This window comes from Ambystoma mexicanum, chromosome 11 (genome assembly GCF_040938575.1).
Source record: "Ambystoma mexicanum isolate Mex_15411 chromosome 11, UKY_AmexF1_1, whole genome shotgun sequence".
NCBI lineage: Eukaryota > Metazoa > Chordata > Amphibia > Caudata > Ambystomatidae > Ambystoma > Ambystoma mexicanum.
Window position 1 is genome coordinate 1,063,046,645 of NC_090934.1, and position 15,041 is coordinate 1,063,061,685.

General features: G+C 45.5%; 1 protein-coding gene across 2 annotated transcripts in view; it reads left to right on the plus strand.

The window, feature by feature from the left end:
- POLG (DNA polymerase gamma, catalytic subunit) overlaps positions 1–15,041 on the plus strand; it is a 1,004,779-nt gene that overhangs the window by 301,290 nt on the left and 688,448 nt on the right. For both annotated transcript variants that reach the window (XM_069624312.1, XM_069624311.1), the window contains exon 8: positions 11,549–11,703. In XM_069624312.1, the coding sequence (XP_069480413.1) occupies positions 11,549–11,703 (155 nt within the window). The remainder of the gene's footprint in view (positions 1–11,548; positions 11,704–15,041) is intronic.

Below are 15,041 nucleotides of genomic sequence, written 5' to 3' on the forward strand. Positions count from 1 at the left end.
ACCAAGGGCCTACAGTCACATACCTTACTGCTCACACTCTCTGCAGTTGGGTCATTTGAGCTAATGAGATTGGCTAATGCAGTCTGTAGCAACTGTAAGGCATCAGAAGGCATCATTGGTGCATTTATAGAGTCTTTAGGATTTCTCACCAAGTCTGCATTATCAACTTGATTTCCATTCCTAGGTTGAGTTGTTACACATTTTGTGGGAACTTGGGATGATTTAGAGTCTATTTTTTGTGGATACGTGCAATGTGCGCAAACTGTAGGATTGTCATTTTGGTTCCTCAGAGACTCTTTGTGCTGGAGCTGTGAGGTTGGGGGGAGAGTATCAGTACGCTTTCACGATAGGTGCACTGGTCGGGGTCACTATTGACATTCGACCTGCCATACAGACATCTACTGCCTTGTGAATCTCCTTACGCTGATCGCTCTCGACCTCAGGAAGTTTCCTTTTGTTTTGTAATAAATTAGCAGCTTTAACTAGATTGTTAAGTGGTTCATACAGTAATGCCGGAGCTTCATTAGGCTCTGGTTCCGTTCGTGCTTTAGCTAACTCTTGTAAATGATATTTCTTCATAATGGCCTTAGAGGCTATTCTAGAGTTTTTCATTGGCTTTGGAGTGGTAAGGGCTTTAATTTTTTTTTTTTTTTTTGATTATGTAGGTTTGATCTGATTTTGGTTTTTAGGTAATTTGGTTTGAGCATTTGTTCCTTTAGGAGCTCTTTTAGAGTTAGCAAAGATTGTATAAGCCGTTTTTTTAATCTTGGGAGACTTCGCTTGAGCAGACTCGATGTCTTTCACTGATGTGATTGCTGCATTAGGTGAATTTAAAGAGCCATTGGTATCTCGAATGACTCCTGTGATTCTGGGAATAGCGCTTTGCTGTTCAAGCTCTATTATTTGATCTGTTGTTTGAGAACTTTTGGAAGTGCACATTTTTCTGCTGCCGTCTTGCTTAGAACTTTCTTTTAGATTTTTCAGCTTTAGAGACATTTCCGCCTGCCATTGAAGAATTTTTTCAATATGGTTACATTGCTTATTCATTTTACCATCCATTTTATTAAATAATGTAGTCATTGTTTGGAGCGCTAAGTTCATGGTGGTGAACGTGACTTCTAATACTTTGGAGAGCGGGTCATCTTGGGTCACCACACACGGCGGTGAGAACTCGCCTCTTATTTTTCTGGGAGTGGGAGCAATGTACAAGGCAATAGAACTTATAGTGGATTGGCTTGCATCTACAAATAGTGCAGGAGATCTCGACAAATTGTCAGGCAAGATTTTTTCCGAGAACCTTGAATCGGGTGAGTCAATCTCTATTACCACCTCCTCTTCCAACATCGGAGGTGAAGCTGGGTTCGTGACTATTTACTACAGTGTTCATTGCATTGTTTAATAACCTACTGTCCAAAGGAGAGGAGGGTATAATAGAAGATAGTCTCGGATCCGGTAATCTCGCCACAGAGGTAGGCGGGAGCCTTTCTACTTGCAAAGACTCTTTGTTTGTACGTGAGGCAGCCATTGTTTGCTTGGAAAACATGGGGGTCCCGGGTCGATAGTCCTTGCAATATTTTCTAATGTCCGCATGCACATCATCTTTAAATGCTAGTTTATTCGATTTGGAATAGATTCTGCCTGTCAGAGTCGAGCATGTTATATCTAATGCTCGTTTTGTTCCATTGAAGGATTGCGAGCGTGGTCACGCTCCATTACGAGACGGCATAGGATTCAGCGGCATTCCAGTTTTTAACGTGGGTATGTTGCACTGCATCGTGCTCCCTGGAAACTCACTGGGCTACCCACAAGATGGATACTTTGGGCAGAAAATGATACAATCACTGCAAAAATGAAATGAGGGCAAATTGAAACCAAACAAAACAAGAGCCCCGGGCTGCACCCACAGCGCGTTCGAGTACCTGCTCGAGCGCCGCCTCAAAGAACTTGGCAAAGAGGCACTCAGCAGGTACTCCGCTTGGTGCGCGCGGGTGCCTGTACTTGTTCCTTTGCGCCAAAAAGGGGGCGGGGCTTGGAAAATAACACAGAAATATGCAGTTTTGTTTACTTCGTGCAAACTGGATCAGTAAATGGAGTCCAAAGTGAGTCAGGAGTCCAAACGGAAAGCACAACCGGCAAAGCGGCACTCAGCAGGTACTCCACTACTGGATTAATCTCTTCACTCTAGTAGCTTATAAACATCCTAGAGAGACCATCAGCATTTTGGTGGTGACATCCTGACCTGTGCTCAATGGTGAAATCAAACCCTTGCAGGCAGATTAACCATCTTGGTAGTTTTGGGTTCTCCCCTTTCATTTGCATTAACCATCTCAAAGGTTGGTGGTCTGTCTGAATCACAAAAGTAGATCCATAAAAGTATGGTCTAAACTTCTCCAGAGACCACACAATAGCAAAGCATTCACGCTCTATGGTTGCCCACCTTGTTTCTGGTTCCTTCAACTTCCTTCTGATGAAGCAAATGGGGTGCTCCCTACCTTTCTCATCCAGTTGACTAAGGACTGCACCTATATCTGTATTGGATGCATCTGTCTGTACAATGAAGGGTTGGTGATAATCAGGAGCTCTTAGGACTGGAGCTTGAAAAGGGCTTTCTTCAGGTTTTCAAAGGCTTCAGTACACTCATCATTCCATCTAACCTTTTTAGGGAGTTTTGGAGAGGAGATCACATTCAAGGGAGAAGCTACGGTCCCATATGAAATTTCTGTAGTACCCAGTCAGACCTAGGAAGGCTCTTACTTGGGTTTAAGTAGTAGGGGTGCCTCCGTTTTGTACAGCTTGTACTTTGCTAGGCAATGGCCTTATTTCACCTCCTCCTACCTCATGACCAAGGTAGACCACTTTGCTTTGACCAATTTGACATTTGCTTGCCTTTATGGTCAGATGGGGCTGCTCAAGAGCCTGCAATAGATATCCTAAGTGATCAAGATGTTCTCTCTAAGTAGGGCTGAACGCTGCAATGTCATCCAAGTATGCCATGCAGAAGACCTCCATCCCATTCAGAACTTGATTGACCATCCTTTGGAATGTAGCAGGTGCATTATTTAATCCAAAAGGCATAACCCTAAACTGGTAGAGGCCTGCTGGGGTTGAAAATGCAGTTTTCATCTTGGGATGGTCTGTCAGGGCTATTTGCCAATAGCCTGACGTCAGATCAAATATACTGAGGTACCTGGCTGCACCAAGTTTATCCACCAGTTCATCTGTCCTTGGTAAAGGATGGTAACCAGTCTTTGTGACTGCATTTAAAGCTCTATAGTCCACACAGAATCTCAACTCCTTGGACCCTGCCTTTGGTACTAGAACAACTGGACTAGACCATGGACTTGTAGATGGCTCTATAACCCTGAGATCAAGCATCTTGTTGACCTCCTCCTTTATGTGGGTTCTTGCATGGTCTGACATTCTGTAACCTCTGCTTTTCACAGGTAAACAGTCACTAGTTAGAATTTCATGCTGGCCCCAAGGGGTCAAGCCTGGTGAAAGTGAAAACAGGGAGGCAAACTGATTGAACAGAAACTTGCACTCATCCTGTTGTTCAGATGTCAGATTAGAAGAGAGATTAACTCCTTCTACTTTCTCATCTAAAGGTTGGCCTCTGAGTAGGTCAGGTAGAGGTTCACTCTCCTCCTCCTCTTGAGCTGAAGTTAGAAGCAAAGCTACCACTTCTGGTCTCGAGACATATGCCTTCAAACGGTTGGTGTGAAAGACTTTGGGAGCCTCCTTAGGTCTGCCTAAGTCCACCAGATAGTTCACCTCTCCAAGTTTACTCACAATCTTGAAGGGTCCTATCCATTTGTCCTGCAAGGCCCTCTGCCTTGTTGGCACCATAACTAGTACAAGCTGGTTTTAAGTGAACTCAACCATGTTGGCCTTCTGGTCATGCCAAAGTTTGACCAGAGCCTGACCTGCTTTCAAGTGATCACTAGCTTTTGCCATCATGTGTGACATTCTCCTCCGGAGACCTATCACATAGTCGGTCACTCTGACTGGTTTGGGGGAAGGAGCACTCTCCAACCCCTCCTTAATCAGGGCCAAAGGACCTCTGACTGGATGGCCATAAGGAAGTTCAAAGGGACTGTACCCAACTTCCCCCTGAGGGACTTCTCTATAAGCAAAGAGAAGGCATGGCAGTAGAAGGTCCCACTTCCAATGGTGCCACATTCTTGGCTCCACTCTTGCCAGAGGTTTGGCAAGTGCGATAGCTCCTACAGAATTTGCCAACTTCTGAACCCATCTTAGGTCAGTAGAAGTATAAAGAGAGCCTTTCCTTGGTCTTTCTGAAACTCAAATGACCAGTTTTCTAGGGGCACTACAAGTCTTTTGCAGTCCTCAAGGATAGACTCAGTCGGTTCACTGTAGCAGGAGGCCATCTTCGCAGTGCAACCTATGCTTCCCAGCTTCTTGCCCATTGAGCTGAGAAGCTGTCTGTTGTCGAAGACCTTCAAGAGTAGGACACTCTCTTTGTCCTCTGCTGAATTCTGCCCTGTTGGGTCCACCTTCTGCCAGTAAAGACAGCAGCTCAGGATGGTCAACAGGATCCAGATCTCCAACTAGAATAATGTCTTCTTCCAGATCTTACTCTTCAGAAGCTGGATCAACCACACATGGTTGTACCTCACACTCAGCCTCAGCAGGTGGAGGAGTCACAGGTGTGACTTTGGACAATCTTGGGGATGTCCTTGGTAGTACAGGCGTACTTTCTGCTGGGAGGTCTTAGGTTTCCCCTTTGCCCCTTTCTTTCTTGAAATAGCAGTAAGCAAGTCCTGTGGACTGGGGGTGATAGTTTCCTCCATCAAGTCCCCTGGAGAGCCTGTTAAGGTCCTCTGCCTTGCAGGCCTAGTGAGCTCCTGTCTCTTTACTGGGATGCTTGGGGGTACTAGACACAACTCCAAGAGTTTTCAGGTCATTACCCAACAGGACTCTCCCAGGCACTTCACTCTGCACACTAACGGGTATCTTGACAGTCATGTCATTGCACTGGATGAGAGCTGGTAACTGGGGAAGCATTTGCACAGGGCCTCCAGCTAACTTTTGTAGGTGTTTGGGTGCCTTAGCAACATCCTCTACCTTAACAAATGATTAATCAACCACAGTTATGCTGGCTCCAGTGTCTCTGATGGCAGGGGTCTCCTGGCCATTCACAAGCCATTCCGAATCGCCTGAAACTTCAACGACTCGGCAGATCTGCAAGGAATGTTTTCCCCTTGTGCTGGTGGGACCAACCAGTTTGCCAAATGCCAAGCAAGGCCTCCCTCTCCTGGTCGAATTTGCTGTGCATCGCTTCAGTGAACCGGATAGCCAGGAGGACCAGACCCAGTTTCGGTCTTATGGAGCGCTCCTTTTATTCGTCGCTTTGCTCTGCCGCTGGTTTCTTCCCTGGGCAGTGCAGGACCCTCCAGTCTTCCTCCTTCGTGTCAGTCCGATAGTCGCTTCAGGAACCGCGAGCCTGCAGGACCTGCCAGGAACTTCTGCCTCAGCTACAGCATTCTTCTACTAAGGTACTGTTCAAATCCGGTCGTTCGTTCCGTCCAACCACGGTGAAAGTGTTTTAAATCTCTCACTAATCCGAGGGCTTGTCCTTCTCTACTCTTTTAAATAACTTTTTTCTTCCGACCAACTTCGTTTCGAACTCTTGGCAATGACTCAACCGCGAACTACTCTGAACTGTGTGATTCTCTGCAAAGACACTGACCCATTAACATTCACCCAGGCCTATTGATTTGAATCCTAGTTGTAGTAAGCCTTTTCTAGATTGCCCTGCCTATTACTTGTTGGTGCTGCTTGATTTTGAATAACCTTGCCTTTCACTTCTTTTTTAAATTGCTGGAGTGCCGTTTTGCTCACACTTCATTTTGAGCGCAACTTGTCCAGAATTGATTGGGTGTTGTGTAGTATATTAAGATTGTGATTTTCTTCTGCTTTATATCAGTGAACTGTTTTATAATTGATGGTGTAAATAAATGCATATTCTTTTACTCAGAAACCTTGAGTCAGTGTTTGTTTGAGCCATAGCAATTGCTGTCCTTTGTGTAACTTCGGATACTGCTCACTTTACTCTTGAGATAAGTCTGGCTGCTCAGCCATCGCTACCACTTTACTGTGTAGTACAGGCTTGTACCAAAGGTGAATTTGTACTTGCACTTGTAGTCTTAATTGTGTGTGGTGTTCCCAAAGGGTATTGTATATGATTCTGCCTAACACTGGTGTACAGTGGTGAGGATAAAGTATAGTGATTACTGTGATGCTGGAAATGCACCGGAGGGACAGGGCCTCCGTATCCTTGTCCTTTACTGCCTTTTTATCGTGTGTTCAGTCGTGTTTTCTGCGCAGGAGTTCATGTGGGACTCCTGGCGGTGCAGCTCTCTTTTGGTTTGGTGAACAGACCCATGGGATACCGTTACGGCACCCATGGGTGGTGGTACAGCCCTGTGCCCCTAGTGTATGTTTTTGGGCACATGTGGGTGGCCTGCAGAGCAGGGTATGGGCTGGTAGCAGCTCCATGCTGAATTTGGCAGGTGCTCTGAGTATCCTCCATTTTGGGATACCCTGGCCCTGCCATTGGAATTTGTTGATTCCTGATGGAAAACAAGATGGCCCCTGTGGCCTCTTGCTTTCTATTGCCGATTACCTTGTTTTCCCAAAGTCCTGGGAAGCCCTGACTCTGTCCCTTCCCCCTGACTGGCTGTTGGGTGGAAATTCCATATACGGTGTTGTTGAGAAATCCAGTCCAGACTGGCTGGAGCCTTCCCAGTGACTATGTTGTGGGTACACCCTGTGGGTGGGACATGGGTGAATGGAGTGTGTGACCAATATGCACTTCTTGTTGTGGCTGTCTGGTTTCTGGTATGAGACAAAGACTGAGACAGCCCTGCCCGAAACTGGCCTGAATGCAGTGCGTAGTGTTGAATGGCTGGGTACTTGTCCCAATCCACATTCCTTGTTGTGAGTGTCTGAGAGGGAGGGGGATTGCCCGAATGCACTGTGTGCCTGATTGGCTGACTGACTGCATGAATGCCCTTCTGTATGATTGGCTGCTGCGTGTGAGCCAGCAGTGTGGATGGGAGACAAGATAGTATATCTGGGGACCCCTCACCACTGGAAATTGTTCAGAAGCTGTGTCTACACTTGAAGAGTAACTGGAACTGCTGATCCTCGACGCCCAGCTGGAAGAAGACGACTTGCTGTTGCATTTGCTTCGACCTGATCTGAAAGCTGTCGAATTCGTCGAAGACTGATCCGAGAGAGGACCTGGTAAGGCACCCTCTTCCCGTGCTCCGAGGGACCAACGAGCACCGCTAACCTTTGCCGAACTTTCCTGGAAGTCAGGCCCTCAAAAGGCTGCCGACCCGAGACGGGACTGCCGAGGAGAACGAAGCAAAGCACCCGCACTTTGCCGCTGTCGAAGTCTATTGCCGTCGACCAGGGTTCGCAGGTTTGTGTAACCGCTGGAGGCCCGTCGAAGTTGTATTGCCCAGCCGTGGGGACCACTTGACACCGTGCCGCCGACGACCGGAGCCGCCCGCTCCTTTGCCTAAGAACATTTGAATCGAAGGATTCCCTTGTCCGCAACGTCAACCGCTTTGTCCCTCCGGAGAAAGTCGAGGACGACCAAGGCGGCGAGGAGAATCCGCCGGTGGGTTTCCCGCCACCTGAAGGCCACCACGACTTCGACGACTCAACGCCCTTGTTGGGCCACAGTTCTGCTGAAACTCTTTGCGGTCCTGAACAATCAATCGCCGAGGTGCCCCGCACACCTCATCCTCGCAGGACGTCGCTGACGAGCACCGCCTGGATCGACGCTGTGGTCTCGGCACCCTTAAACTTCTCATCGACGCCAAGTTCACCATCTTCGACGCCTCTCGACGATCCGTGGCTCCTGCTTTAAAGGGAGTCACTCAAGAAAGATCCTTCGCGTCTTCGAAGAACTCTACTCCACCAGGTACATTGGGGGATGGGGGGTAAAACATTATAGGAGGAAATAAGAATATTGAACAATATATGGAATGGGCCTGTGCTATATATCTTTATTTTACAGGTTGCCCAGGTGGGGGGGGATCTCCACACAGAACTGTGTCTATTGGTAGGTGCCAGTATTCTGCCCATTGTTTCAACCCTCTTGCGTTCCTTCCTCTCTCTATTGCTGGTTCCCTTGTTATTGATCTGTGTGACATTTTAACCGTACAGTTGATGCACTTTAATGAGATTTGATAACATTGGTGGTACCACTTTAGAATTGTATATATTTATCATTGTTGATTTCCGAGTACAAAGTGCGTTATTGTGATCGTGTACATACCTTTTGAATATTAATTATATAAAGACTGTGTTTTCAGTAATACAGTGTGTGGACATTCCTTTGTGGGGGTTTCGGGACTACACTGTACTTAAGAACCAGCCCGCATCACCTCCTGAGAAGCTAGGCCTTGATTGCTCGTCCATTGCTACTACAATAGAGAATCTTGGCTGGGGTCCTCTGTGCCTCTCCTCTACCATATAGAGATCGGAAGTACAGGCACCCCTCACCAGTATCTTTACAATTACACTTAGAGTGCTGCTATTACCTTGGCTCAACTAACCACAAGCCTAATACACCACTAAAAAGCAATTCTAATCATGTCTGATATGGAAAGCTACAGTCAGGAGGCCCTCCTTAGTTACACTGTTGATTATCTGAAACGTCTGTGTAGAGAAAGGAATTTCTCTGTTAAAGGCAAAAAGTCAGCATTAATTGAAAGGTTGTTAGAGAAACAATGTCTGGAGAGTGGGTCCGAAAGGCCTGCCCCTCTAGCAAATGTGGAAAATGATGAGGGTGATAATGTGTCAGTTATTGTTGATGCTTTAGATGAGGCAGATGTGTCTCACAATGTAGGCCCAATTGCTCCTCTGCTTGCTCAACAACCTCAACCATCAGGTCCTACACTCAGTCCTGAATTCATTGCTCTAGAAAAGATGAGGCTTGTATTCAGCACCAACAAGTAATAGGAAGGGCAATCTAGAAAAGGCTTACTACAACTAGGATTCAAACCAATAGGCCTGGGTGAATGTTAATGGTTCAATGTCTTTGCAGAGAATCACACAGTTCAGAGTAGTTTGTGGTTGAGTCGTTGCCAAGAGTTCGAAACGAAGTTGGTCGGAAGAAAAGTTATTTAAAAGAGTAAAGAAGGACAAGCCCTCAGATTAGTGAAAGATTTAAAACACTTTCACCGTGGTTGGATGGAACGAACGACCGGATTTGAATAGTACCTTAGTAGAAGAATGCTGTAGCTGAGGCAGAAGTTCCTGGCAGGTCCTGCAGGCTCACGGTTCCTGAAGCGACTATCGGACTGACACGAAGGAGGAAGACTGGAGGGTCCTGCACTGCCCAGGGAAGAAACCAGCGGCAGAGCAAAGCGACGAATAAAAGGTGCGCTCCATAAAACCGGAACTGGGTCCGGTCCTCCTGGCTATCCGGTTCACTGCAGCGATGCACAGCAAATTCGACCAGGAGAGGGAGGCCTTGCTTGGCATTTGGCAAACTGGTTGGTCCCACCAGCTCAAGGGGAGAACATTACTTGCAGATCTGCCGAGTCGTTGAAGTTTCAGGCGATTCGGACTCGCAGCAGGGCTTCACCAGGAGGTTCAGAAGTTGCAGTAGTCCTCTTCCTTCAGCTTCTCTTCAGTTCTTTCGATCCAGGGGCGACTCTGCCTTCCAAGTCCCAGTGACCTGCTTTTTATGCAGTTTTCACCCATTCACACAGCCTGGCTGTCAATCACAAAGCAGGGTGGCTGTCCTGGCAGGGCAGCCACCTAGCCAATCAAACTAGAGTGCGACTTCGGTCTCCAAGGAGACCCTGTGTAGGAGGCCTCCAACCCCTCCCTCACATCCTGTCCACCCAGACACTCAGGCACCTAAGGAGGGCTTCTGTTCAGGAGCCCGCCAAAGGACGGCAAACAAAGGAACCAAACCTTGTTTGGCGCGCAGAGTAAAATGCGAGAAAGACCTTTACAAAAAGAAATGGCGAATAAACCCAGCCAGAATCCAATAAAATTAAAAGGTGTCCAGCGGATTAAAGTTCGAGGCTACCAACATAGCCTCCAACAGTACCAAGGCTATTTTCATAGTCCACGGTAGGAAAAAAAATGGTAGATACCACTGCCACCAGCCAAATCTAAGAGAAAGGGGAACAAAATGATGTTCCACGAGAGATAGACAAAAAGGGATAACTATTAACCCTTTCCAGTACTCTATGGAAGATAGTTTGTACTGGGTCTGTAAATTTAAAAAGACTAGTAAAGTCAATAGCAACTTTACACGTTCTGTTAGACAGTAGTCATTGCCAGAAAATGGAGTTTAAAGTGGGAAGTCTGAAAAAGTCAACCCTGTGTCACTGCATTAAAGGTGCGGTGTGACACACAGTAAAAATATGCCTATGGAGTAGGTGAGACTCCAGTCTATTAACACAAAAATGTAAAACACACAGCAAAATGCATTTAAGAGTGGGAAAAAAGGCTCACATTCTTACCAGGTGAAATAAATAAATCCTAGAAATCCAGCAAAGCTGCTGAGGGACACGGTAGGTAAGGGAAATTAGCCATTCTGGAGCATTCTCCCTAACGGGTGCCACTGGAAACTCTGTGGAATATTATCAAAGTTAAAAGGTAACAATCTGATAATATGTTGTGGAGAGCCCACCCGCAGCCCTTTTCCACACTTGATGGTAGTATATTACTCTGTATAACATGAAAAAGGTAATTTTCATTTTGAAGCAGTCACAAGGTTCGACAGTTTCGCAGTGTTTGAAAGGGCTGTCTTTTCTTTTTGGAGAGTAAGCTGCCAGCGAATTAACGTATGCGAGGGAGAGTGGGGGGTCAGAGTTGCAGCTATACCCAATGAGCTTAACTTCCTTTGAGCAATAATTCACTGGCATTATTAAAGTATGGTTGGACGTTTGTGGTTGCAGCATTATAAGAATAAACAAATTGACCGATTGTGTGTCAATACTACCAGATTTTGTATCAGACTAAGCCCCTGCCCCCACGCCCAGACTGTACTTTCTAAAGCTACTTCGGGTCGCTGATGGGCTCTGTGGCCAGAAAGAAGGTAAGATGCCTCAGGCTCAGTGCCATTGTAATGTCATGGAACTCCTAGGTGATTTTTAATATAATGTATCCGTACATTAGGTGGTATTACGTCTAATTCATGGGTACCAACCGCTCTTCCTATCCCTGCAGTCATTTTCTTTTCTCTGTCCTTTTCGGTCTCCCCTTTCCATGCACAGCAATCTCTTTTCTGTTTTGCTTTCCTTTAATCTATTTTCACTACTTTATTTTTTCTCCTCTATACCGGTCTTACTATTATGACCACTGTTGGGAATAGTCCATGTAAGTCTACAAGCAATGGGCAGAATATGCTACTAGTAGTAATGTTTCTCAGTGTAGGGACATATATGTGTGTAACGTTACAACAATGTGGTGGCGTATGTGGATTTGTTGCTGTTCCCATCTTTTTATATTGCAATGGAAAATGATTAATTGTGCTTTCCCCACTCAGGTTTAAAGAGGATCCCTGGCTTTGGGACTTGGAGTGGGATGTTCAAGAATTTAAGCAGAAAAAGACAACTAAAGCATCAAAAAAGAGGAAAGCAGCAGAAAACAATGTTATCTTGGAGGCTGCACTTAATTCCCCGGAGGTGGAACCTCAGGAAGGTCAAAGGATGTTTTAAAACTGTTTATGTGCCTCTCATTCGTAAGCTGTTGTGTGTTCCGTTGAGTGTTACCTACTTGTGTTGCCCCTAAACTTCGTGTGAGATTTTGCTTGGTATTTTATTTTAATCGCCTTCCACACCCTTCCTTCATTAAAGGAGACCAGAAACATGGTTCACAGCAATGGCAGCCTGCGTTTCACATCTGTGTGAGACCCCAGGCATTAGATGGGGACTCTGGGCTGTGAGAGTTGTGCGGTCATGGACATCTCACAGCATTGCTGAAAGGTTTCCTGCCACCATTTAGTGCTAAGATGTGGTTCATTGTCTGGTGTAGACTAAAATATTTGGTTCCATGTGTTAATATCCCCGCAAAAATATTGCCATATTTTTGCAGCGATATTAACGCATGGAATCTGCGTTCCAGATGACCATATGTACGGCGATATTTTTGGTGGGGATAATGTGTAGTGATACCAAATATTCATGTCTGTGTGCTCTTCCACCGGACACTGTATACATCAATCAGTTCCTAAACCTGACATTGCATGCGTAGGAATTCTCCAAACTGTTAGACCATTACGGTGCATCCTACATTGCGTGGGTTCATCCACCGAAAAGCTAGCGTAGCAGAACAATCTCATAGGATGAATGTTACTATCTGTACGTACAGTCTCCCCAGCTTAGATGACATGAATGTTTCTTTAAGGAGCTGATTTTCTTACTTGATGATTTAAGTGTAAACAGTGGGGCTTAGACTGTAATGATTAGGACATGTTATATGGTTGCTGCGGATGGCTCTCCACGGCTAAGCCGTTGTCCTCCATGCCCAGTGTCCGTATTCCCATATCCATCTTGTCTGTCTTTCTGTCCACCTGTCTTTTTTGTCGCCCTTGACACCATAGCTCCAGCATAGAAAGATAGACTTGAACATTTACCCCTAATGCCAACATGTTAAACGGGAGCAAAATATTGATTGTAGGGCCACAAAACAAAGAAGCACAGCCAGTCCAAAATAAATAAATGAAAGTTACAACTTAACCTGACACATTTTGACAGGGGTCAAACCTCACCGCCAGGCTCTGTCCTTATAAGACAAGTAATGTGTTCAGCTCATCGGATGGTGATAAGCAGATATCCCTTTGCCTTGCGCTTTTTGTCTCACCACACGTTTTCAATCCAAGGTCATAGAATGTCTGTAATGGGTACATGGGTGTGCTTCTGAAACCTTAAGCTAAATGTGCTCACCAAAACAGGTCACCTGCCACCATCTTGCTGATCCCCAACTTCTTTTAATACCTTTGTTCATATTCGGCTCAACATCATAGAATGACACGAGCAAAGTTCTTTCCATACACTCTTGATCACGGTTCTTTGTTCATTCATCAACAGTGTTTTTTCCAATGGGTGTTTTGCTGAAATTTTAGTTCTCGAAAAAACAAATCGAACATTTAATTTTTAATTTTTGTGAGGGTCCCTCTAAATCTCTATGAATCTTACACTATTCCCTACCTCCTTTATATACCTTTAGCCACAAGCCCCTATATTTTTGAATGAGTTTTTTCAATGCAAATTATTTGGCAAAAACCCCATCGAAAAAAAAATTCTGTTGATGAATGAACTTCGTACCCTTGATTACACCCTCAGGGCCACCGGTGAAGTGCTTTGATGTCTGGACATCCCATTCTACCGGAGTCGAAGCCCTGCAAGGTCTCTGTTAGGGTGTTTTTCCATACCTGGAAGACAGCGCATCCTCCCCTTCAGCCGCTGCTGAAATACTTTTTGGGGATATTTTCTCCTGTCTTCTGATTCAGTACCACACGGCCTCCTGTCAAGGTTTTGTGAAATTGAAGTTATTTTTATTCTGTAGTTTTTTTTCATCATTTCACTGTCAATGCACACATTTATCAAGGATAGCAGAAAAGGCCAGCTAATTAGAAGGGTACACAGTGAACCGTTGCAGAAATATATAAAGGTATGTACTGCAGGATTAGCCCATTAAGGTTTCAATGATTTTACCAGGAAGGGTCGTAAAATGTTATGTACTGCCTTGGTGAGACCTACAGTATGGAATCCTCTGGCCAGTGTCATATGTTGAGCAATGTAGGTTCATTTAGAGAAAAAGGGCTATTCCATTTCCTAGCCAAGGCCACATAGCCGGGGCAGTAGGCAAGTTGAGAGTACCCTCTGTGTAGAGTTGGCACACTTTTTTTGAGTCGGTTTCCGTTTATAAAATAGCCTTTTATCAGCTTTCTATTAGCTCTAGATGAGACTGCATTTAGTTTTCTGCATACGGGGCATTCCATTGTTACAGGCCACATAGGTAATCGCAGCTAAACTCCGCAAAATAATTCTAGAACATTTGAAGCTCTTTGCTTAATTGATTATCATAATTTGCACTGACTCCGATTTGCACATCATCACGCGCGTTCACGTGACTTTTGGGCTAACCACCAGTTGTATTGCCTGCTCACATTTTAGCGTTATGGATTCTAGTCGTGTATATACAGAACCTGAAATAAAATGCTGCTTATTTTAGGCCGACTTTGTGTAGGCTTTAACTGTGACGTTTAGCCCCTGCCCCACCCTTTTCATTGGGAGGTGGGGGTTCACCCCTAAACCGCGCTTCTCCACCAGACCCCCGCTCCCTGAATGCCTCGCTCCCCGAATGCCCACAAATTCCTTTGCCCGGCCTGTCCCGGTGTGCGGCATGGCTTGGCAGGCTCGCAGGCTCCGGTATTTGCTCTTTTTTTTTTGCCCCCAATCAACAGATCGCGCGCACCCAACCTAATACTGCCTTTTTTGCATCTCCACCTTTTGCACCTAATGATTGCCCTGGCTTGGATTCATGGTCTGCTACCATGAATGTTCTTTTATGATATGATTGGTTATTTGTAAAGCGCTTAGTAACCAGAGGTTTCTAAGCGCAGACCTGGGGATCGAACCTGTGTTGCTCCGTGTCGTCTTGTTTCCAAGACGAGCACGTTGCCGCTGCGCTATCCTCCCTTATTGGGGTCTCATTTAGCTGTTACATTGTTCCGTGCTTCTCACTGTGCCATTTGTAATGATTATAGTTTTACACATTTCTCTCTCCAATCATAAATCTGGGTCTTTGATGCCAAGGTATGCTTCAAAAGCTATGCATAGATATCACTTTTATGATTGACCAGGAGCCACCTGATTATTCTTTGCGGTCCATTTCTTTTCATATGTGGCACTAGGTATCGGTTATTTCCTGGTCTTTGTTTTCCCTGTTCTCCTACCTTATATCCTCCGCCTTCTTTCTGACCACTTCTTAGTTACCTTGCTAGTGAAAGTCTTCAATGTGTTCCCATACTGTTA